At 37.7% G+C, this 24,029-nt stretch overlaps 1 protein-coding gene across 26 annotated transcripts in view; it reads right to left on the bottom strand.

The window, feature by feature from the left end:
* Window positions 1–24,029, bottom strand: part of LOC117410837 (dystonin) — a 187,527-nt gene that overhangs the window by 89,291 nt on the left and 74,207 nt on the right. For 23 of the 26 annotated variants that reach the window (XM_034017703.3, XM_034017698.3, XM_034017701.3 and 20 more), the window contains 27 exons: window positions 22,878–23,044; window positions 18,661–18,773; window positions 18,272–18,378; window positions 16,155–16,274; window positions 15,482–15,577; window positions 15,203–15,330; window positions 13,908–14,001; window positions 13,458–13,612; window positions 12,189–12,672; window positions 11,874–12,002; window positions 11,606–11,683; window positions 11,335–11,496; window positions 10,484–10,588; window positions 10,064–10,159; window positions 9,726–9,851; window positions 9,055–9,207; window positions 8,652–8,806; window positions 8,000–8,126; window positions 7,275–7,458; window positions 6,468–6,625; window positions 5,835–6,013; window positions 5,501–5,639; window positions 5,139–5,332; window positions 4,669–4,831; window positions 3,583–3,666; window positions 3,378–3,485; window positions 2,815–2,913 (listed from right to left, as the gene is read on the bottom strand). In XM_034017703.3, the coding sequence (XP_033873594.3) occupies window positions 2,815–2,913; window positions 3,378–3,485; window positions 3,583–3,666; window positions 4,669–4,831; window positions 5,139–5,332; window positions 5,501–5,639; window positions 5,835–6,013; window positions 6,468–6,625; window positions 7,275–7,458; window positions 8,000–8,126; window positions 8,652–8,806; window positions 9,055–9,207; window positions 9,726–9,851; window positions 10,064–10,159; window positions 10,484–10,588; window positions 11,335–11,496; window positions 11,606–11,683; window positions 11,874–12,002; window positions 12,189–12,672; window positions 13,458–13,612; window positions 13,908–14,001; window positions 15,203–15,330; window positions 15,482–15,577; window positions 16,155–16,274; window positions 18,272–18,378; window positions 18,661–18,773; window positions 22,878–23,044 (3,903 nt within the window). Of the gene's footprint in view, window positions 1–2,814; window positions 2,914–3,377; window positions 3,486–3,582; window positions 3,667–4,668; window positions 4,832–5,138; window positions 5,333–5,500; window positions 5,640–5,834; window positions 6,014–6,467; window positions 6,626–7,274; window positions 7,459–7,999; window positions 8,127–8,651; window positions 8,807–9,054; window positions 9,208–9,725; window positions 9,852–10,063; window positions 10,160–10,483; window positions 10,589–11,334; window positions 11,497–11,605; window positions 11,684–11,873; window positions 12,003–12,188; window positions 12,673–13,457; window positions 13,613–13,907; window positions 14,002–14,289; window positions 14,599–15,202; window positions 15,331–15,481; window positions 15,578–16,154; window positions 16,275–18,271; window positions 18,379–18,660; window positions 18,774–22,877; window positions 23,045–24,029 lie in introns of those variants that run through there. The other 3 variants (XM_059025025.1, XM_059025027.1, XM_059025026.1) reach the window with 3 other exon arrangements.

Raw genomic sequence — 24,029 nt, 5'->3', positions numbered from 1 at the left:
ACCTCATAAGCAAACTGGCCTGCTGCAGATTTAGAAGCAGGTACCTTTTGTCCGGAGGAAGTTATTTCAATGAAATGTTCATTTTTGACTGGCTGTTTATCTTTTACACTATGTGTAACTATTTCTTTGTAAGATTTTTCCTCTGTTTTCTGTTGTCTGATATCCATGATCAGGGTTGCCTTGTTATAAACACCTATGGTATCTTTCACAGTCTTTCCTTCCATTTCTATTTGTGCATCTGTGGCATGTTTATTGTCTGCTGTCTCAGTTGAGGTATGCGGTCTGTTCATGCCACTTTGTAAATGTCTACATTTTTCATGGTCTGTCTCAAGTTCTAAAGCCTCTTGAGAAAAGTGATGTTCTAATGCTTCATCTTTCAGCGTGACACTCTGCCTTTTAAATATGTGTTCTTTATTACTTAATTCTCTGTCAAACCTTACTGCAGAGACTGTGCTATTGGTGTCCAGTGATTCTTCTGCTTTTGCAAGCCTAGCTTCACAAGAACTACCTGACAGTGGTTGTTGATCGTTCACCCTGCCAAGATACTCAACAGTAATCTCATCAGTTATATCTTCGTCTGACATGGTAAATGAGGAGACATCTTTTATTGCACGCAAAAGTGCATCATGATATTTCTCTGGTTTTCTAAACATTTCCCTTTCTCTGCTAATTAGATCATTTTGACAACAGCTTAACTCATCTCCCTCTTCAATAATTTGCAAAATAGAATTCAAATCAGTTATGGCACTATTTTTTTGCATCAATGAAGAAGATCTTCTATGACTAACAATCTCAGTGTTTTCCTTAGTCTTTACAACCTGTATGTCAGCATCATTTTCTGGATAATATCCCCCCATGTTAAACTGGAATTCATCTCCAAATGTATTAGAAATGTCCTGGATGTCAGCGTTCTTGGGAAGATTTCTTTGCGGTCCTTCTTTTTCTTCAAAATCAGACATTTTTACTTCAGTCGCTTGATTATCTTGGCCTTTATAGGCCTTCCTCACACTAACTTGGGCAGATTTTTCCAAGGGGATTTGTGCAGCCAATTGTGTTTGCAGAGCCCTTGTGTAAACTTCAGGATCTTTGCTACCACGAGTTGTGATCTCTGTTAGAATAGATTGGTTTTCATCTTGATCTTCAATACAAGTAGCTGGGCAACCCTTGCTTTGCCGGATCCCTGCTGCTTTGCCCAACTCTTTCTCTAAGCCCTAGATGTCTACCTTTTTAGGAACGACAGTTGATTCTGGGTTCACTGAGCTGTCTACTGCATCTATCGTGCCTTTAATAGTATGCATTGGAAAAACATAACTTAAGCATTCTGGAATACTTGAGGTATCCTGCACTACAGCCTCAAAATGTGAAGACTCTCTTTCGTTTTCTTTGTTGTCTGTAGCTGGAAAAGGACATTCCTCATGATTTTTTGCGAGTAAAGGCAAGTCTCTTTTATTCGTGCATGGTATCTCAATTGGTAAAGCAGCATGTAATGCACTCTTCACTGATGTTCCAATATTCACTGGTTCATTACATACATATTCAGTCTCCATTGAAGGATAGAATTGACCTTCGTCAGAAGAATACTGGGCACAACAGCACAGTAATGACAGTTCCTGTCTTTAATTCAAAATGGAACAACTTAATGCAAGAAAGAAAGAAAGAAAGAAAGAAAGAAAGAAAGAAAGAAAGAAAAAAGAAAGAAAGAAAGACTGGATAACTTAGCTGCCCATGTTTGATTTCTAGGAAGAAATTGAAGAATTATATTGATTTCACTTTGGCCGAGACAGGTCCAAGACTTGAATTTAGATTTGACTGGTAATCAAGGTTAACAATTGTGAAAGCATCATTTAGGTACACAGGAAGTGAAAGTGGGATCTGAACAGACAAACAGTTTTCAAAGCCTTTTGAAAGTTTTTTTTTTTAATTTTTTTTTTACTTTTGACACCTGCCTTGGATGCCACCTACTTATTCAGTGCAGAGTATAAAACAGTGATTTTTTTATTAATATTATTTAAAGAATAATCTTTAACTCAACTAAAAAATTGGTATACAGGTAACACAAGGTGTACAAGGAAAAAAAAAAACTATATTTCTCTATGAGACACATATAACATTTAACTGGTTTCATGCTGTTAGTCTCTTGCACCCATGCATGTTTCATTAGTCTGTTCAGAGAAAAATTAAAACAAAGTACATGTGGAGATTAAACAGTGTTGGTAAGAGATTTAAAATATTTGGAAGCAGGTACAGTATTGTTCTTAACTCTTTCAACACTACAGACCAGTAAACCAGACTTGGGTATAACTTTTTAGTGTAAGACTGAACATATTCAATTGGTTACCTTAGGATTTTCTTTCTGTATTGTTATTTAGTGTTGAATGGATTAAACAAAAGAACAATGGAAAGCAAGGATATTGTGTGTTTAATTATTTGAGGTTTTACGTTGATGTTAAATATTCTTCCTTTACAATGTATTAATTGTAGGTATATTCATACAAAATAAGTTCAAGATGAAAGCTCTATTGAATATATTTACTTTCTGTGATTATAGAAAACAATTAATAACAGATTATGCAAATACTGTCACTGAACCTATTTCACCTCAAAGAACTAACTCAGCACTGTCAAAAACAACTTAGCTTGGAATATATATATATATATATATATATATATATTTAAATCAAAATCATTTAAATTATTTACATTCCTAGTTCTGTACGTACGTTAGTACTTTTACAGTTACCGTGTGTGTGTGTGTGTGTGTGACCCTATGAACAACATTTCTATAAAGGCTACACTCAGTCAGTTTACGCCTACCTCTTCCTCCTCTGTTCTCTTCAAGGTGTCACTAGCAAACTTCACATACTGAGTCATGAGGGTAACCAAAGCAGTGTAGCGGGTCCGTAGGTCCATGAACTGTAGAAATAAATAGAGGTATTAATAGCTATCAATTTTACAACTAGTGTTAACAACATTATGACTGATTCTGCTTTTCTTCAGTTGAAAATATGTTAGTTTTTTATACTTGAATTTGTAGTATGCATTATGACTTTTTAAATACAACACCACAGAATAAAAGTTGCTACTAGTTCCTAGAACCTAATCACCTCCTATGATCTTGTTAAATTTCACTCCAATAGTGTAGCTGCAACCAAACTATGTGGCATACAGATCAGGAGGTTCCAGGAAGCAGCAGCAGAAACATCCATAGCAACGTACTTGAGAAACAAAGAATAAACAAGCACAGATACAACCACTTTCATCAGGGATTAGGTTGCTTACATTAATAATTACATTTTACTCTAACAGTTTTGTTGTTATCACTCCTTTAAAATCACTACATTATCGATGTCATAATGACACTTCTGTTTTCTTTTTACCTCCTGTATGATTACATCAGATGAACTCTGCATCCTGCGTCGCTTGACTGGGGACTTCTGCTGTGAATCCACCATTGCCCTGTAGGTCATTAACTGAAGCTCATAGTCCTACAGAGAGGATCACAAAGACATTATTACAAAACGCAATGCTGTCAGTAAGAAAAAAAAAAGTAAATCAGTGTTGAAATGACACGAGTTTCCTTACCTTCACCGCAGCTGAGTATTGCTCTGAGTATTTATGACACTCATCGATTTTACTTTGTTTCATTTCAATTTCTGAAACAAGGAGCTGTAAGAGAAACAAGATACAACAGTTCCAGCAAAGGATCCCCCAATTTCAAACAACTATTTCACAGTTCCTTACTTTTCGTTTTTTTTAAAGATAATGCACCTGCAATATCACTCAGTCTCTTTTCACACACCACAGACTGATCCATTGTGTGGTTAAAGAGGTCGTTGAGCCTTAACATAAAATTTCTTCTGATTGACACAATGCATTACACTTTGATACGGCTTTATCGCTGTGAAACTGTATTGGCAGATCAGCCCTAGAAAGTTGCATATTAGTAAAATGTCTGACTCTTATGTTGAATGCTGAAATGAAAAATAAAAAATGCTGCAAGTTGTAAACTTTTAAAAGCTGATTTACAGCAAGGTATTTTTACATAGATAAATAACAAATCAATGTTCTTCAAAGCAACTGTGGCGGAGTGTCCCGCCCCTATGTATTTATTATTTGTTTTTTTGTTTGCGGCACGGACAAAAGCACCGCGTCTTTTATTACTTATATTTAAAAACCCCGTGAGGATGCATGACTGATCAGCTACTGATTATGTAACTAGCTGACAGTCATGCATCCTTACCAAACGCGTGCAGACTCTGGCCGAGGGGTAATAAGATAACAACTAGTTAACCCCTCGGCCAGAGTATAAGAAGCTGCAGCTGTCCATTCTGCAGGGTTTGAGTGTACAGAGGAGAGTACGGAGAGTGGAGAGAGCAAGGAGACAATACAATTGCTAAAACGTGCTGGATTAGCCAGCACAACACTTACTTGTTTGTCTGTTTATTTGTTTGGCCCTCGTGCCCTTTGGTTTCTGTTTTGTTGTTTCTTTAAATCGTTTTGTTTTGTTTGTTATTAAATCCACGCTGAATGCAGTTGCATTCAGCTTCACCCGTCCATCCATTGTTTTGATTCAGTTACTTCCTGGTCCGTGACGTCACCACACCTCACCACTGCGAGTCATCCTGTCAGCAACTAATACTAATGCTGTCTTTTGAAGCTCTTTCATACCTTTTGCTGGTTCAGCAGTTCAGCTAGTGCTTTGCTGTCTTCTGGCTGGTTCTCTTGCATCTTCCTTTGAGTGTCTTCCACTTCCTTTATCCAGTCATCCAGTGGTTCATAGGTGTCTTTGTAGTACTTGAGAGATTTGCATATACACTCCAGGTCACGTAGTCTGATCAGCAATGAAAAAAAAAAAAAATCATATTAAATTATGTAAAGCAGTAATAAATTAAATAAGCAGTAATAAATTCATTTAAATTCAACTATTTCCAAATGAACTTTTACTGTATGTATCTCCCCTATACTGGTATTTGCTGCCACAATTAAACCAAACTGTAAAGAATGAATCAGCTTTGGGGGAAACGTTGAAAGTTGGCAGTGCAGATAGAAGCAATGACCAATTAGGACATCTGCTGTTCTATTGATAAGGCAGTGTTGAGAATTCTGTACAGACTAGATGTGGCACCAAGAGCACTAACCTGTTTTCTATCTGAGAGTGAACATGCTGCCATCTCTCTGCCAGCTGGTCTGCTTTCTCTTTGTGCCAGTCCAAGTCAAAATCACGTTCATTATGCATCTTGAACATCCGGTCACTAATAGCCCTGGCTTTCTGTAGCTCATCCTCCAAAGCGTGAAACACTTCTCTTTTCTCGTCGATTTCAGTGCGCCACAGCTACATTGCATAAAAGAAAAAAAGCATTTGTATTTATTTTAAATCTCCAGTTTTATCCATACTAGAGACTTGATATACATGGCACAAATAAAGTAAAACAAAGTAAAATAAACGAAAACAGGAATGTTGTTGGAGACAGAAGAGTTAATATATGTGTCTTGCTTTTACCTTAAGGGTACTCACGACGGTCTCAATGGCTTTTGTATCAGCATTCACAGCATCTTCCTCACACAGTTTTGCTTCGTACAGTTTCACTAAGGCCTCTGCTCCTTGGGTGTTTTTCACAACCAGGCTTACGGTTTTCAGTCTGCAATATCAGAGTGAATTATTAATATCTACTACACCATAACTATATATAGATAGATAGAAAGAGAGAGAGAGAATGAGAATCAGAATGAGTATCAGAATCAGAATCAGAATTAGAATCAGAATTAGAATCAGAATCAGAATTAGAATTAGAATCAGAATCAGAATCAGAATTAGAATAATGACAAACACATACTTCTCTAAGTAAATGGAAGACATGGAGTAGACTTGATTCATGTTCTGGACGACAACGTTGAGTTCTGAGGACAGAGTAGGGACTGATGGCGTCGAGGCTGCTTCGCTGACGAACACCTCACACTTCTCTTGCATGGTTTCCAGATCCTCTTTGAGTCTGTCTAGCTCTTTCTTTGATTTCTGTTTATGAATAGCAGGCATTTGTAAAATAAAATAAGCATATGTATAAACTTAAATCCTCCCTACTAATACACCCAAAACCTGCCCCAGAGGTACCTCCATCTAAATCGTGAAGCATACAGTCTCCTCTGAAAGGCTGCCAGCAAAAGATGCCTTTTAGTGTAATGGTGGTATTGGAAAAATACCTTATTATCAGAGCCTGAAATTTACATGGTCTTGTACTCCAGGTGGAGTTTCATATCCCATCACAAAATAATATTTTTTATGCTAAGACAACAACACCAAGGTACACTATTGTGCTATGTATTGGTCCTGCTTTTCAAGGGATCTATAATACAAATTCGAATGTACAAATAACCAATTAAAAACCATAAACATTTCTGTGCAAGTGCGAGTTGACAGTGTGTACTTCCTGCTCTGCAATCCTGCGCTAGTGCGAGTTGACAGTGTGTACCTCCTGCTCTGCAATCCTGCGCACACTCTCCTGCAGGTCGTCCCTCTCCAGTGGAGCACGGATCTGACGGATCAGGCGCTCCTCATAGTTCTCCAGACGCATGCGGAAGTTCCGCACCTCCGAGATAAACAGGTTGTAGACAGATTCCTCGTGTTCCTCTGTGTGGAAGAACATGAAGCAGGTTAGAATTGCAACACTAAAATCAATCGGAAGCTTCAATGACATTTTTTACATTTCTTTTACTATTTTATGATGTTTGCAATGCTTGAGAGTGATTTAGGTGCTCCGGTATTTAACTGGTTTGAAGCTTACTTTGAGCTGGGCTGTACACCCTAAGTGCCCTTGTTCCATTTAAATCATATGAATGATAATTTGACCTTGGCCAGCCCCACCTACTCTCTTTCTATATACATGTGTAGAGTAGGTGGGTCTGGCATAGTTGAATGTTAATCGTCATATGATTTGAATGGAATGGGGAAGGCTGTACAGCAAGCTTCAAGAATGATGGCAACCACCCACAATGGTAAGGGAAACATAAACACCATATTAAAATGATATCTGAAATGACTTGCTCTTTGAATTTCATGGCTTTCCATGGTGTGGATGCAATGTATGTTGCTCTGTATGTTATTGGTCGGCTGATTCTCCATTTATAATTCACCAGGATGCAAGTAAAATGGCAATCTGGAACGAAGCTTTCAATATGTTCACATTACTTTTGCCACAACATACCTTATCACGCTTTTATTTCTCAGAGGGGCATCATTAGAAAAGTTTACTGAACTGGGTGTTTCAATTTCAACGTACCCCTTTCAGCTGATTTGAGAAGGTCCTCGTAGTGCTGCTTGCAGTTTACAACCTCTCTCTCCAGCTGCCCTCTGTCAAAGACAGTGAAAACTTCTGACTCTTGACTGTCCTCAAGAAAGTTCTCCAAGTGACTTTGCAGGTTACTGAGAACCTGCTGATGTTCCCCTGGTAACATGGTCTTTATCTGAAAAGAACAGCAAGTAGTTCTTTCATATTCATCTGAATCATACATTGATTACAGGACCAGACATAGTATAGCATAATCATAAAACAATTAGAAAAAGCTAAGTATAAAGCAAAACTTAGACATTTTACAAAAATATTTGAAGAAAAAAATATTAGTATTAGTATTAGTCAGCACAAGGGCTACATAATGCACACCTGGTATTTGTATTACATTAAACGTGTTCAATTACTGGTATTTATAACCAACAAAGCAGGCACACAAGATGTTAAATTATTTCTAAACTGAGGGATACTTTAGAAGTTCAATAACAGCAATGCTTGTTAATGGCACCATTACTGGTATGATAAATACTTGCAAGGATAAGCATAGCTTGGATGAATAATAAAGTAGCATTCCCTTTGAAGTCAGGCATTTGCATGTACGGTAGTCCATTCATGACTGCTGTTCCACCCTCGCCTGCAGGTACTTCTTTTTTTATCAAAGAGAAAGGCGTTTCAATGTAAGTTATTAAAAATGCATTCTCATTCACAATACTTACTGAGGCAACATTGCCATTCTGAATAGCTTCAATGTCGTTCATGAGGTAGTGCCACGACACTACACTCTTCATGTTTATATGGGAGTGGTGCCACAGAGTCAAGACATTCTGGTACAGCTGCTCAATTCTGAAATGGATTGGATAAGAAAGGTCACCCTACGATAGCTAATGAAATAGCACAATTCTGATAAGCTTCAATTGATTGCTGGCATGCAAGTAGTTTAAAAAATACTTAATATATTGTAATATAAATTTAAATACAACGAACATGGAATGCATGACATGATATTCTTTCTATTAAATTTCTCTTGATTGTACTTCTGTTTTTTGCATGTTCTTTTGACTATCTTGTAAAAGAGTAATTGTACACACAGGTGATTTTGCATGCTCTCATATTTCTCATGCTTACACTATATATTTAAATCCTGTTTTTTACCATAGCTGTGTCATAGTTCAGAGTGATCTACCATGATTTTACAATGATTTTACTATGCTTTACAGCACATTGTTATTACTACATTTTAATACCAAGGATTTGCACTATTATCTTTTCATATTATTTTAATATTTCTCTTAAAAGGAAAGTATTTTTTTCTGCACATTCCTAATACTGCAACAGTACAGCTGTATTCAATCTCTATTGTGTTCATACCTGCTGACAGTTTCAATTGCTTCATTGTTTGGCGGGGGAATCGTGAAGCACACAGAAGGCACCATAGCCTCATTCCCAGTTGGGCTTATAACCTTCCACTTTGCCCGGTAGGAGTTGTTGGCCAGTATGCACTCGTCTTCTTTAAAGATAGTTATCTAATGGGAAAAGACAGGCACAAAGAATGCAAGACTGAGCCATTGCTCTTATGCCAAGCTCAATCAGAGACAAGACCGTTACAGAAGGCTTAACATCATTCTTTGTAAGGCAGGTATCCCCTATGGTTAAAATCTTCTATTTTTTATTATATTCTGGATGCGTACTATTCATCACCTTTTAAATTACATGCTATGCACTACTCACACTTTGATAGTGTTGCTTTATTGTCAAATTAAAATTGGCTTACCTCAATCTGTCGATAGTCACAGATGGCTTGGACTGGTAGGGAGTTTCTGATGGTGCCGTCAGGATTTCTCGGTTTTAACTGGACTATTCCCTTGGCTCGTCCCACAAGACTTGCCACAGTGCTCCTGTACTGCAAAAGCTGTTCTTTCTCATCCTGAAACCAGATTGTGTGAACAAAATTACAACTACATTATCTCCATAAGAAAAATCACATGCATTAGTACCACTTATAGCACTGGACTTCTCCTTAGCTTCTTATACAAGCTTTGTATTCCTCTGTTGCTTCCATTAATACATTTGTTTTCCCTCTCAAAGCATTCTATTATTAATTTGCCCTAGTGCGTTCATTAGAGCTAATGAAATACATCTTCGATGGTAGCAACAAAACCGAAATGTCCCTGTAATTTAAATTGTGTGTATCATGGATACACACAATTTATACAAAACGTATACAAAACTTTACAAATCTGTGTATTTATACTTGATGTATTATTTCATGACTTGTAAACTAGTTTCTTATCACATACATCATTTATTGAAGTTTTGCTGACATCTGCTGGCAAAAATGTAAGCAAGTCTAGCACATCAACAATAGTAAAGCACATGATAGGTAAATGCATTTATTTCAATAATAGGTAAATGCATTTATTTCAACTGTCTGAGTTTTCTTACCATAGATTCTTGAACCAGATCTTCCAATTTATGTAGACTGCTTGTCCGATCACAGACATATTTTCTTTGGATGGTATCTTGTAAATTCTTTAAATAATCCATTGATTCTTTGGCATCATTGAAAAACTGAAAAAGAAATACAATGCTACTGTAGTATTATAGTTGTGATATATCATTTATTTTATATACACTCCATTGAAATATTCCCCAACAGCAAGACCCAATACTTGCTGAAAGGTAATGCATTTTTAGCAGATACTGTATGGTACAGTATGCAATAATATTTTGTATTTCTTTATAGCATGATGTGTTCCAATGCTGTCACAGTATTTGCTTACCTCAAAATAGACTGCATTTTCATTCAAGTGCCGTTCCACACAACTGCACAGCTGCAAGATCCAGCCCCACTGAGTCTGCATGGCAGCACGGTAAGCCTAGAAAGCAATCAATTTAGTCATGGAGACTGGATTACCAGCCGTTACCTTAGAGTTCATTCTGGGAAGTCAAATGCATTGCTCAAATTGGATTTATAAGCACAATACCTAAGATAATTAGACATTCACAGTAATTTAGGGAAGGGCTACTTATGAGGAACTATTATTAATTGTAATAATTAACCTATAAACTGATATATGTATTGGATTTTTTTAATGAAGCAGACATAAATAACAAGTGGCTCTTTCATTCAATTACCCTTCTTTTTATCAAGCCTTCTCATCCTACAGCAAAAGTTTTTTTCAGACAACATATTTAATTACCTCAATAGTTAATCTGGCAGGGTGATTCTCAAGTAGAAGTCGTTCGGCCACATCCTGAACAGACTTAATAACTCTCTCCTTCTCATCAAGCTCCCTCATGAGATCCTGTGTCAGGACAGAAAATACATGTAAATATGTTGAAATCCCTTGAATGTGAAATGCACATAAGCCCCTGGCACAGCTACCACAAGACTGCTTATGCCTAGAAACATTAATGATTCTGAATGTGACTCACGTAGTTTCCTCATTTCAAGCAGTAGCAGGCTACAAGCAGCAGTGTCCAAAAATCATCTTCAGTTTTACACTATTATATAATTCCTTAGCATCAGGACAGCATTCTTCCATAGCTTATCCTTTGTGATCTCTAATGTGCCACTACATCATTTTCTTAGCCAAATAACTTGTTCAGCAGTGGATCCTTATAAATATAATCTACTGCTCTGGGAGCCTTTTCCTATGTTTTTTTTATTTTTTTATGTTATACTTAAAACATTTTTACAGGATACACCTACAGAGTTGGCATTTTGTGTATTTCTAAGGTAACAATTATTAAAATATTAAAAGACTAGCACCTTTTTTTTACAGTAATTTGTTCATAATTGAAGTCATCAGTGCAAAAACATAGCGTCTCTGGTTATCAAAATCAAAACCAAGTGGTCCAAATGAAAATACAAAACATCTTTGAGCGGAATTTAAATTTCATTAGTCAGAGTAATAACTATCACAGCGAAAGACCATCAGAAGCTTCAAGCTTGTTTTTCTCGGTTTCAAGAGTGGAACTTAGAAAAAGACAATCGTTGATGGCTTATGTTGTTTTACTGAAAATTGTCTATATATATATAATGACTCACGGCATGGTAATCCTTCTTTTTCGCCATGTTTGAATTCCTGTCGCTCCAGTCGTACGCCACCTCCTCCTCTTCCTTCTCGTTCAGCCAGATGAGCTCCCGCGTGGCTCTTGACACAAACTCATGTAGACTTTCAAGGTACTTCTGCCGATTTCTAGAGGAATTCTTAGATTGCAAAACATAAACAAAGTCAAAACTCCCTTAAACATTAGCAGACCAGGCAGAATATACAATACACACGAAAAATACAATGAGAACACAGACAAGCTCTTACCAGCAGCTTTCCATACTGATTTTCTAGCTTGCTTAACTTCTCAGAGTAATTGTGTTTGTGGGCAGATGTCATCTGGATCTGTTTGTGACAGAAAAAAAATTGAAGCAAAACAAAAAACAAACACAAAGTTTTAACTCTGTAGATTGAGACATTACTGGAGCAATAATGGTCTATGCTTTCAATTTGAAATCAACCTCCATGTTTTTTTTTTTGTTTTTTTTTTTACTTGTTTCATATCTGACAGAATGTATCAAATTAAATACATTACCTCACTATATTTGGCTTCTTTAAGGCTCATTTGAAATTCTTCAATTGCTCTATGAACACTTTTGTGATTCTCTAAATGAGTTTCCACAGTTGGCAAATCTGAACCCCACTCTGAACGATCCAATTGTACCTTAACAGAAACAGAATTAATAGTTTCAGTGCAAAATAGCAATATCAATAACAACTGTACGCATTTTACATATCCAGTAGGTATGAAAGATATTAATTGGTATATATGTAATTCATTTTATTTGGTAATAAATTAAACGTGGGCAAGTTTGGCAGCACTAATATAATCATAAACCCAGATTCTTACCTGCATTTCTTCAACCCAGTTCAAAAGATCTTGCACAAAATTCATGTTGACTTCTTCCTCGGTCAAATTTGGATCAGCAAGTGAGGATTTCATTAAAGGTTTCCGGATCTGCATTAGTTTTAGAGCCTGCAGTGCAGCGGAGTCCATTCCAGTAACATAGCTCTGTACCAATGTTGGCTGCAGACCCGGGGTCATGGCTGGGGTGAGGGAAGGGGTCAGACTGGGAGTCAGACTTGATGTAAAACTGGAAGTGAGTCCAGGGGAGAGACCTGGCATCAGTCCGGGTGTCAGGGTAGGCGTTAAACCCTGAGACAGACCTGTGTTCAAGCTCGGGTTCATATTCTGTGAGAAACCTGAGTTCAAGCTCTGTGTTATTCCTGAAATCATCATCTTGGTCTGCTCTGTTGTCAGAGTGCGTCCTTTGCTGTACACTGAGGAGCATTCAGACTTGATGGCTAGAAGGTCATCCCGATTCTTTGATACCCTAAAAAACAGAAATAATAATAATTAGGGTTCAAACTTTTTGGTTTTTATTTTTCCAAATCTCTATCTCACTTTAATTAGTAGTTGTTAAGATGTCTCTGCTACCTAATAAAGAGAAAATTACTAATTAAAGACTGGGTTTTAAATTATTTTGTTCTTCGCTATAAATCAAGGAGATTTTAAAATGATGGACTTGCTATCAGTGTACACTCCGTACTGGGTATTTTGTGCTTAAAAGAAAATCTGTCAGGACAACTCTGTTAAACAAGTGCAAATAACAGAAGCACAACGATAAACTAGGCGACTGCAAGAATAAAATGCAATTGGGATCAGCGATGAGCAATTAACATAATTTGTCACGTCTGTTTGAAATAAAAAAAATCAGGCTCAGTCAAAATATAAAAGTAAAAACAAGTGACATTGTTTTGTAAAAAACAGCTTTTCTGAGTTTAATTAGGAAACAGAATCGGCTCAAAAAATTTAAAGGGACATTATGTGATCAAAAATAAAACCCGAAAGCCCCAAAGAATTCCTGCATGTCAATGTCTGCTTGTTAACAGCCCAAAATCTAACAGTTTAGTGTATGTGTTTTATCAGATGTATGTAGAGTGTTACATGTAATCCTTAATTATATAAATCATGGAATTTAAAATATAGTGTGATCCCTTGGAAACAGTGTGAGGCTAACAACAATGCCCTAGCATATTCAGTAGCTGTCTGAATTTAAGGTATATTGGCTTGCATTACTTCAGGTCAGTCAGATACACTAAAGTTGGGGATTCAAACCTTTGAACTAGCTGATCAGCCAGGTAAAATTTCCCATCCAAAAGAATCTGGATATCGACAACTTGCTGGCGAAGGAGGCTCTCACACTCCAGCAGGTATCCTGCAATCTCGGCTTCATTCTGGAACTGGATTCCGGATTCTAACCTTTTTGCATCCTAGGGTATTAAAGAAGACTGTGAAGCTCAATTTAAAACAGCACATCTGGTTCAAGAAATTATGCCAGTCACCCATCAACATTTTTTGGAGTATTGACTTCTGAGTTTTATAAATGTAAATCTTTTAATCTTAATTAAGTTCTTTAGAAACATTTATTCATTGTATTCCCTAACCTAAAAAAAAAAAAAAAAAAAAAGATTTACAAAGTACTATCAGTAACTCGGCAGTTCAAAACATTAACGTCACTACATACAAAATGTGATACCAGAATATAAAACATTTATTGTAACTTACAGACTGCAGTGCATTTCTTGCTAACACTAACTTATCTTCCCCAGCCACACAGTCACGCTGCACCCTGCTTGCAATTTGTTGGAGCATTTCAAGCCTGAAATGAAGAAAAATGCATTAAATTACCATTTCACAGAGGTTGCTACTGTATTTCAGTCTAATTGACAGTAATTGACAGTAGTAAAACAGTTACTTCCATGGTAACTATATATATATATATATATATATATATATATATATATATATATATATATATATATATATATATATATTGACAGAAGAAACATGTTTACAGTTTCAACAAATTATAAAGATCTACAGAAATACAGAGAATGCATTTTGACTGATTGTTAAACTAATATATAATACAGACTTCAAGTATTACCTCACAGTATATTATACTTGCATTAACCTTTGAAGCGTACCTGGATCCATTCACTATGTCGTTTTTAAAAATCAATGAAGTATCTCTTTGTCCACAGGGGGAAAATACTAAATTCTCAGTCGAGTCAATGCTAGTGAGTGTGCTGTTACTGACAGAGGAAATACTGCTACAGTCTGCCCAATTACTGTGCATTGCAGACCATTAATCCCTCATATTCTGTCCAAAATCACACCACAGCTCCAGCAGACAAAAGACAAGTGCAGTGAGTGTTCACTACTGCCTCTCCATGTCTACAAATCCTTTGTGACAAGAGGTAGCTTACAGACAGTCCTATATATAGGTTTAAACATGTACAGTCACAACACTGTGAGGGAATAATATTTTCATCAAACAGTTCAGGATTTTGCTCCTAGCATGTTAGGACAGTTTCTCTTGGCACTCCAATGCAGGTTCTGACTGATTACTTTGGTTAGGGGTGTAGAACAGTAAATTTAAGATTTGCAATTATTTGACAACCTTTAAACTTCGCTTTTATTGACCATTATTTCTGAAGGATTAAAACACATTTTGGTAGTGATTGATTCTTTTGTATTTGGGATTCCTAATCCTACTTTCACAAGACGGGGACAAAACAGCGGGGGGGGGGGGGGGGTTGTTTTGTTTTTTTTTCCAGAAAGTTTGTTAAAGAATGGTGTCATGGCTCAGTTATGTAGATACATCTTATTTCTCCATGAAAGAGGGTTTCTGGATTAAATTCCCTGTCTATCAAAAACCCAGTGGAAGTTTATGTCACCTACCAACACTGTGCCTGGTTGTAGCTGGTCACCTTTCATTAGAGCTAACCAGTCATCAAGGTTAACAAGGTACTATAAAATGTTAAAATCACACTATATACATTAATGTGTCCCCATACCTGTCCACTTCAGGCCGTAAACTCTTCTCCCTCTCCAACATGGCAATAATAAGTTTTCCCCATTCTTTTTCTACTTCGTTCGGGTGATATCCTTGTGGGAGTTTGACACGACCAAATTCTATCCATGACTTTCAAGAAAAATAAAAAGAAAGAGGGAGATTGAAAATAATAATAATAATAATAATAATAATAATAATAATAATAATAATAATAATAATAATAATAATATTAATACTCGTTCAAACAGCAGACAGTGTGAATTGTGTTTTGAAGACATACCTCTAACAGTTTGTACAGATGTTTGATCCTTGTTTTGTCATTCTCTTTCGGTGGAATTTCAGTTTCTTTAAACTGCAAATACTGATTATAAAGTGCCTGAAAAAATGAATTAGAGAATATATGCATAATGTATATTAGAAGACTGTATTAGGTTAAAAAATGTATACACACAGTTGAGTCGTAAATTTCCTATTTTCTCCAATTTAATCCTTCATTTTCACTCAGGACTCATCCTCACTTTAAGTACTCGGGTCCTCCCTTTTGGACCTTGGCTTGAAAAGTAAAGTATTTAAGTTTGAGAACTCACTACTTATCACTGCAGAATGCTTCCTGGACTTAACCAGATATATTATAAGTTAACCTAAACTTTTCCTATTAAAGTGCTTCTACATTTCCAACCAGGTCCTCATATAATCATTACATACAACACCTAATAAAATAAGTCAGGAATTTGGTTCCTTTTTTAAAACAGCGAGGATCCCGGATCCCATATTAAGGAAATAGATCACAATAGGGAGAAAACAGACAACCAGTGTCAATACTGTACATTGCTACCAAATGACTCTTTAACAAATCAACCCAACTGTTCTAGTTGCAGCTCCCCTTATAAAAGTTCACTGTGTGTTACTACATGCTTTTATAATGGCAAACTTTTACAAACTAAATGGCTTACCTTGAGTTCTACAGGATTGTTTGGGAACGTTCGATCTGACATTATTGTCACGTGATGCCTGATCCACTGGCTGAGGTAATTCACCATGTTCTGGTATTCCACCCACTTGATGTCAACATCCTGTTTTAAGCAAACAAAGAAAGTAAATAACATAAGTTATATTGAGGAAGATTGAAAAAGGCAAGCTCATTAGTAAACAGATCGACCAGAGAGTGGGATTCTAGCTTGGGTCTCTCATTAGCGCTCAGTAGAAACTTAAAAATTTCAGAGACATCTTGGGACACTTGAACAAAACTAAACATTCCCAATTTAATTAACTAAAAATGTGTCCGAAAAAGATACTGTATCTTGATATTTCTAAAGAGTCTCAGCACAGTGTCTTATTTTAGTAATCAGGGAAGGGAAAGCAGGGAATGGAGCAAAAGGTTGTTATGGTCAAGCCAAGATAGCACAAATAGTTTTTCCAATTTTACCAACAAATTAAAGTGATGTAGCTCCTAAATGAACTACAACATATACTTTGAATTTAAATTAGCTACACGTTATATATGCGAAAGAATTTAACAATGTAACATTTCTGCTCGCTGCTGCTTTATCTATCATATTAGTGATTTACATTAGCAGCACATGATATCTACAAAGCCAATTTTAATATAAATGATTGCAGAAAGTGAAACCAACCAGTTTTCAATTAAGAATTAAAAACAAAATAAGATTCTCTTATAGGACTGTGCAAATAATTTCACAGCCTTGGGCAGCAATAATTAAAAACTTGTGTTGAACATCAGGGAGTTCATTTGGATACTAGAGTACCTAAGGGCATGGGTTGACTCCAAGTCTTCAATGTGCTTTTCACAAAAATCCAGGTCAAATTACTGCAGCTCCGCTCATGTACAAAAACGTGCTGCTATGCCATTTGGAGATCCTGTAATCTGGTAAAGATTCTACACGAGTTCTGACATGGCATAATGCATTGAAGCGTGCACTCTGAATATCATGTTCAAACATTCACACCCATATTTACATACCATTTTAGGGAATTAAGCTATTATTTAATTCCCTCAAACTATGGGTAACTTAGTTGGATTTTTTTTTGTTTTACTAAAATGAATGGAAAGGTTAAACTAAGGAGAGTACAAATAACTGTATGTCTGTAGAGCTACACAATGTACTGTAAAGGCAATTGTTTTGATCCCTTATCATCCCCCCAGCACTGATGCCGTTTGTATGTACGCTTCTGTCACACTGTAGAGATTTGCATGTATCTACAGAACAGCTTCTCCAAATGTGATGAAACTAAAATGACAAATGCCATTCTATAGCACAACTAATTAAGGCCCCCTTTACACTGCCTTTAAACCGTATTAGTTGCCTTTGAACTGGCTTAAAAGTGCTAAATACGGTTAACATCCACACTACGCAGCGTTTAATACCATACTTGAGAACCAGACTCAAGACCACCTCAGGTGTGGACGCTGTAATACCGAACTACATTTTTTGTGTATCCTCCAATATCCCAAAATGCTTTGTGATATGTTTGGCAAAATACTCAGAACAGGCACCTGAAGGACTTGTTATCAGTGTACACTACGCACTAGGTATTAATTAGTATGCTTAAAAACAGAAAATCTGTCAGGACATCTCTGTTAAACTAGTGGGGAAAATAACAAAAGTACAATGTTAAAATTAGGTGACTGCAAAAATGAAATGCGAGTTAAAAGTAGGATTGGGGATGAACAAATCACGTAATTTGTCAGCTGTTTGAAATAAAATTAAGGGGACCGGAATTAGGCTCAGGCAGGATATGAAGGTAAAAACAAAGATTGTTTTGTAATTAACAGTGTCAACCATCATTTTGTTTGCCTTCATCAAGAAATTCTAAAACTAAATGCTGTTTATGAGTCTTTTACATTCCCCAGCTGTACAACAGTTTGAGATTTGGGGAGTTGTTTTGACTTGACAGACCTAAGAAGTACATTGGTAGATGTAAAGTATCTTCTTTTCTTTCCAATAGTGATTCTTAAAAATTAGCACTTGTGTTTGGTTCACTACTAAGCAGGTCTAATCTCCAGCATGGAATAAGGTGTGCTAAAAAGAAACATGATCCAGTTACTCACATTTGCAGTGATGCCTTCTCCACCCTCCGGTATTTTGGGGAAAACATCATACAGTGTTGAAACATAAGTTATAACTGACTTCTCATCAGGCGATTGCACATCAACATCTGAGAAAAGGAGACAAATGCTTTTAAGAATGCAACCTCAGTAGCTTCTTCATTTTTATATAATATTTTTTAAATATTAACCAAGCGCTTTAGGGTTTTAAGATGGCACCAATTACGAAGACATGATGCAAAACGAGTACTAGTGTCTAAGGAAAACAAGGCACACTATGTGTATGAAGGGATCACTTCTGCTTGTTTGGAGCCACTAGTTACCTATCACACCCAGCAATACCAGATGACAGAAATTCAATATTTACTGCTAACATTATGATAACAGCTCACCCTCTGGATCAAGAAGTCTTGCCACTCCAAGTTGTTCAGCTACACAAAAGGCTTTTTCCAAATTTGATCGACTGCTCTGAGTGGCAACCGTGTTCATATCAATCAGGTCCGGCCTAAAAGAAAACAATAATATATATATATATAAACACAATTGTTTGTATCAACAGTGTTGGAAGTAGTTACCAGGCTTTAAGATTAGAACCTTTAAAGTGTTGTTTTAGTGTCATGGTACATAGTTAATAAGTAGCCATAACTAATTCATTCATTTAGCTACCTTAGCGAGGTCCCTTATTTATTTAATATTTTTGGATGCCCAAAGCAATTTACCTCTTTAGTTCCTGCATGCTGAGTTGCGCAGGCCATGATAATCTCTTTGTGGTATAAAGATCTTCTTGATCAGTGCACCACCCATAAACGCTACAAAATGTCCCGTTTCGCATGCCCAGACACAGCAGTTCTTAGCACCTGCTCAAATATCACATACTTCAATGTTTAGCAACTGAAATAATTATTTTAGAAGTTAGAAATAATTTTTAAAAATGTATTTAAAGGTTAGTAGTCTTAATATCCTCAAGTAGTACCTTTATATGGCCACATAAGCTGTTTTACCAATCAACCCCAGTTTAGTTATCCCAAGAGCTGTTGTGCGTAGAACAGGGTTGTGGCAGGGGTTGTTTTTAAATAAACTCCTTTATCCCAATAATGTATTTGTTTGCCCTCACTGATTCCATAGATGAATATAGTGAGGGTTTCTTGCTTTTTAAAATCACAGTAAAGGGCTATTCACACTATAGCGTTTATTCGCTACGTTTTCTAGGGTAAAAAATCAAACCTATGGAATTGAATACTACCGTTCATACTTGAGCGTAATCGCTGCGAAAAAAAATTGAAACAGGTTTGATTTTTGGACAAAAAACGCAGCAATCACCACCCTGTCCTGCTAAATTTGGATATAATCTGAAGGCAATATGGATCAGGGGCAAGCTGCCGCATGGTTACTGCTCCGAAGAAGAACGTGGATTCACCCTATAAACAAGATTGTTACATTATATACAGTATATATATATAAAAGAAAATTGAGGGCTGTGAATTTGTTGTGGAAACCACAACTTTTTATAGTTGCCGCAACTTTTAAATGTGACTACAGTGTTTCTATTATTTATATGTAATTTTGTTTGCAAAATAATGCTGAAAAATAAACTGAAACAGAAAAGGAAACGTCGCTCTCACATTGTCTTTAGTAGACAGAATGTGCCAAAGATCTTTTTTTAAATAAATTTAGTTGTTGCCAATTGTTTTTATTATTTTCTCCCAATTTGGAATGGCCAATTATTATTTTGAAGCTCAGCTCACCGCTACTACCCCTGCGCTGACTCGGGATGGCGAAGACGAACACACGCTGTCCTCTGAAGTGTGTGCCGTCAGCCGACCGCTTTTTTTTTCACACTGCGGACTCACCATGCAGCCACCCCAGTGCTACAGCGTCGGAGGATAACGCAGCTCTCGGGCAGCTTACAGGCAAGCCCGCATGCGCCCGGGCAGACTACAGGGGTTGCTGGGGAGCGCTGAGCCGAGGACACCCTGGCCGACCTAACCCTCCCTCTCCCCGGGCGACGCTCTGCCAATTGTGCGCCGCCCCCTGAGAGCTCCCGTCCACTGTTGGCTGTGGAATAGCCTGGACTCGAACCGGCGACGTCCAGGCTATAGAGCGCATCCTGCACTCCACGCGGAGCGCCTTTACTGGATGCGCCACTCGGGAGCCTCCACGATCTTGTCAACATGACATTAATGAATTGTCAGTCGGGTATCAGGTTCATGCATTTGAACAATCAAATGTGTCACAAACTTACAAACATATATTATATATATATATATATATATATATATATATATATATATATATATATATATATATATATAATTTGTATATTAAGTAGCAAGTCAATTTCTCACAGTATGAATGGCAGCTCTGTTAAAAAAGCTTGTTTTGATAGAAGCTGAATCAAAAAAAAAATGCCCAAGTTCTCTCTCCATTCCTACAGTATTAGGTAACTGCTTTCAGCACAATTCACAGGACCTCTTTTGTTAAGATTATATAAAAAAAATATTTGAGGGGAACTTGTGGTTTCCAGATGAGATCATCACTGAAGCTAAACGCGCTTTTCTAATACGAACAGAAAGGATGCTTTATATCATGTGTGAATGATTTTGTTTAATTTAAGTTTCGTTTGCCGCTTGTAAGCAGACCCAGAGACAGAAATTGAATTTTTGAAGCTCTTTTGTGCAGTTTTTGTTATTATTAACAGAAACAAACAAACCAAACCTAATTCCCACATGTAGAGCTAAACTTTGTATTTCTTTTCCTTAAACTATTCCACTGGACGGCTAAGCCGTTTACCAGTCACACAACACTTTGAACACGCACACGCACACACACACCAACTGACAGCCTCTTGCCTTCACACAGACTGCCCTGAACAAACATATTGTCCCTCTATATACCTGCCTGCTAATTATAGGCAGGTGACATTCATTACATTTTAGAGCCAGGTGAACCTCACCCTGGCTACGTCCCTTGGCATTCTAGGGGATGTAGTCCTTAAGCCCCTTCTGGACTACATTTTTCTCTCCTCCTCCCCCTAGTCTGCCAGGCTCGACAGTCCCAGGCGATGCAGGCTCGGCATCACCGGGCAGGAGTTGACCCTTGGGAGGCGACGGCAGGAGCTGACCCTTGGGGGTAGCTTAGGCTCCTCTGGTGGTGGAGACAGGTGCAACAGGTAGTCTCCCTCATGTGCGGGAGGTGGGAGCTGCGGGTAGTCTCCCTCTGGTGGGATGGCAGGAGCTGCAGTTAGTCTCCCTCTGGTTGTGGAGGTTGCAGCAGCTCTTCTCCTCCTGGTGGTGGAGGCAACAACAATACTGACCTCAGTGTGGGGCACGCTGGTCGCTGTTCCTCCCCCACACTCCTCGCAGGCAGGGCACCAACTCGAGACCTCGAGAAGCCTGGGGTAGGTATCTCAATGGCCCTCCGGCAGTGGTTCATCCTCCATTCCTGGGAGGGGGCAGTTGGTTGGGAAGTGCCCCCCCTCCCCGCACGCAGGGCACCCATTGGATATCTCAAATGCCCGGAGGTATGCCTCCCAGTGGCTCTACTGCCGTGTAGTTGGCAGGGGTGCAGGGCCTTCCGGACGTGGCATCTGTAGCACTGAAGACAGCGGGGCTTCTCTCAGTAGTGTTGGAGACTACCCCCTTTTGGCAGCTGGTCACTCGGGCTCCGCCCTTCTGGGCGCTGGACGCTCGGGCTCCTCCCACTCCAGGTCTGTGTCCGTGTCAGCCTCCGGGCAGTTTTCCTCTCATGCCCGTGGCTGACCCAAATCAGGCCTAGTTGTTAACCAAAGTACTCAAACAGCTGATTAAACAGCTAATTATCCCTTTAATTGGGTTGAGTTAACTAGGGGGGGCAATAACTTTTTCACACCTGAAGATTGCATGTTTGATTACCTTGCACACCAAACAAATGAAAGAAGCACCAAACTTTGGTGTCATTTTTTCTCTCAGACTCCCTCTATATACTACTACAACCCACAAAAGGGTCTGACCAAATGCAGAAAAATGCAGAAAATCAGACAGGGGGCAAATACTTTTTCATGGCACTGTATAACACAAAATACACACAGGGGTGGGGCTACCCTGCCACACTCGAGAGATTTCCAGAGGAAAGGTAAGGTAAAACATATGGTCCAATAACAAATATGTAAATACACAAAAACGAAAAGTCTGCATTCAGCAGTACCAATACAGGGTCCACAGTGTCATTTTAAAGAAGGAAACAACTGCAGTGCAGTGCTGTAAACTAACTTCCTAATGGCTGAGGGCATTTGAAAAACACAGGCAATTCCAGAAGATAATATGTTATGTTTTTTTTTTTTTTTTTCTCAGGGTAATGAGCATTTTTCTAGCTCAAGCATGTACTGTAAGCAGTAATCTAAAACCACTTTTTATAGTAAGCATACATAGTACTAATGGGTGGTTGAACATTAACAATTATCCTTGTCCTGATCTCACACTGCCAGTCTGTTTAAGTTGTTTTTCTTTTCTTTTCTTTTTTTTTTACAGCATTCACACTTCACATTTACATTGACATGTTTAATGGCTTATTGGCAGACTTCATCAATATCAATCTACACTACTGAACTTACCTCCCTTTTAAAAAACAGTACCTGTATTTATGAATAATGGCGTTAAATAGCCTCCCATCCCTCCAGCAGGTAGTGAAGTTTTCACACCGTACACCAACGTAGCCTTCAGTTGTCTGTTGAGACCACATCAGCAGTTTCTCTTTAGCGGTCATATCCTCTGACTCCCCAGTAACATGGATATCAGAGATCTAAAAGGCATGAAGAAAGTGAGAGATGGGACAATGTTGACACATGAAGAGCTTTCTGAAGTAATGGGCAAGATGTAAAACTGGTTTCACGACCCTGATTAGCACTAGTCTTAGCAAAGTAACATTAGATAGTCCAAGACGTGCTAATCAGGGTCTGTGAAACCAGCCCTTAAAGTATTTTACTCAAAAAATTCTGAAGGGAAAAAAAACACCATTACAATTTTAAAAGTAATACAACTTTGGGCTACTAACAACCCAATAAATACATTGTCTGAGTAGTTTATTTCCGATTTGGTTACTTTATTGGGTGAGATTTTCCTTTCTAAAAAAAGTGTTGCACATCTAGCTGAATGCAACATAATAAATCAATGTTATTATTCTAAATTTTTACCTTTTCTATTGGGCCGTTTACAAAGAATGAGGTATTCAAATGTTTTTCTTTAACATTTAAAAACCTTCTTTAAATAAAGAGGGCAAGCTTTGTGGATAGCCTCAAAGGGCTGGTAATGAAAAAGGCTAGGACTTGGTCCACACAGACTACAGAATTATAAATGACCAGAACAAATGGCTTACACTGTAATATATCCAACAGCATATCCTGAAATATCTACAATAAATCCTACAGTGTACACTTAAATCAAACCACTAATTACAACCAACATATAGTCAAATGCATGGGTTAGTATTTTCTTCTGCTGAGGCAGTAATATGTCTTGTACCCTTCAACAAAAACTGTATGTAGCTGGGAAGGCAAGATCCGTACCCAACATATTCTAGGTAATATATTCAAGAGGGAACAGATACTAGTCAGCTGTTAAAATAGTGTTCCAAACATTAAGAGACACAGCCAGGGCTTGGATTTAGGTTGTTCTTTAGAGCTCTCTTGGCTGTGAATCTTTCACTGAAGTGAAGGGCAATGTTTATAGTCTGGGAGCTTATGAAATTTGAGGATCACAAGGATGACTTTTACAAGGAGACACAGATG

Source organism: Acipenser ruthenus, chromosome 6, assembly GCF_902713425.1.
Source record: "Acipenser ruthenus chromosome 6, fAciRut3.2 maternal haplotype, whole genome shotgun sequence".
Classification (NCBI taxonomy): Eukaryota; Metazoa; Chordata; class Actinopteri; order Acipenseriformes; family Acipenseridae; genus Acipenser; species Acipenser ruthenus.
The sequence above is the reverse complement of the archived record's forward strand: the minus strand, read 5'-3'. Positions and strand labels throughout refer to the sequence as shown.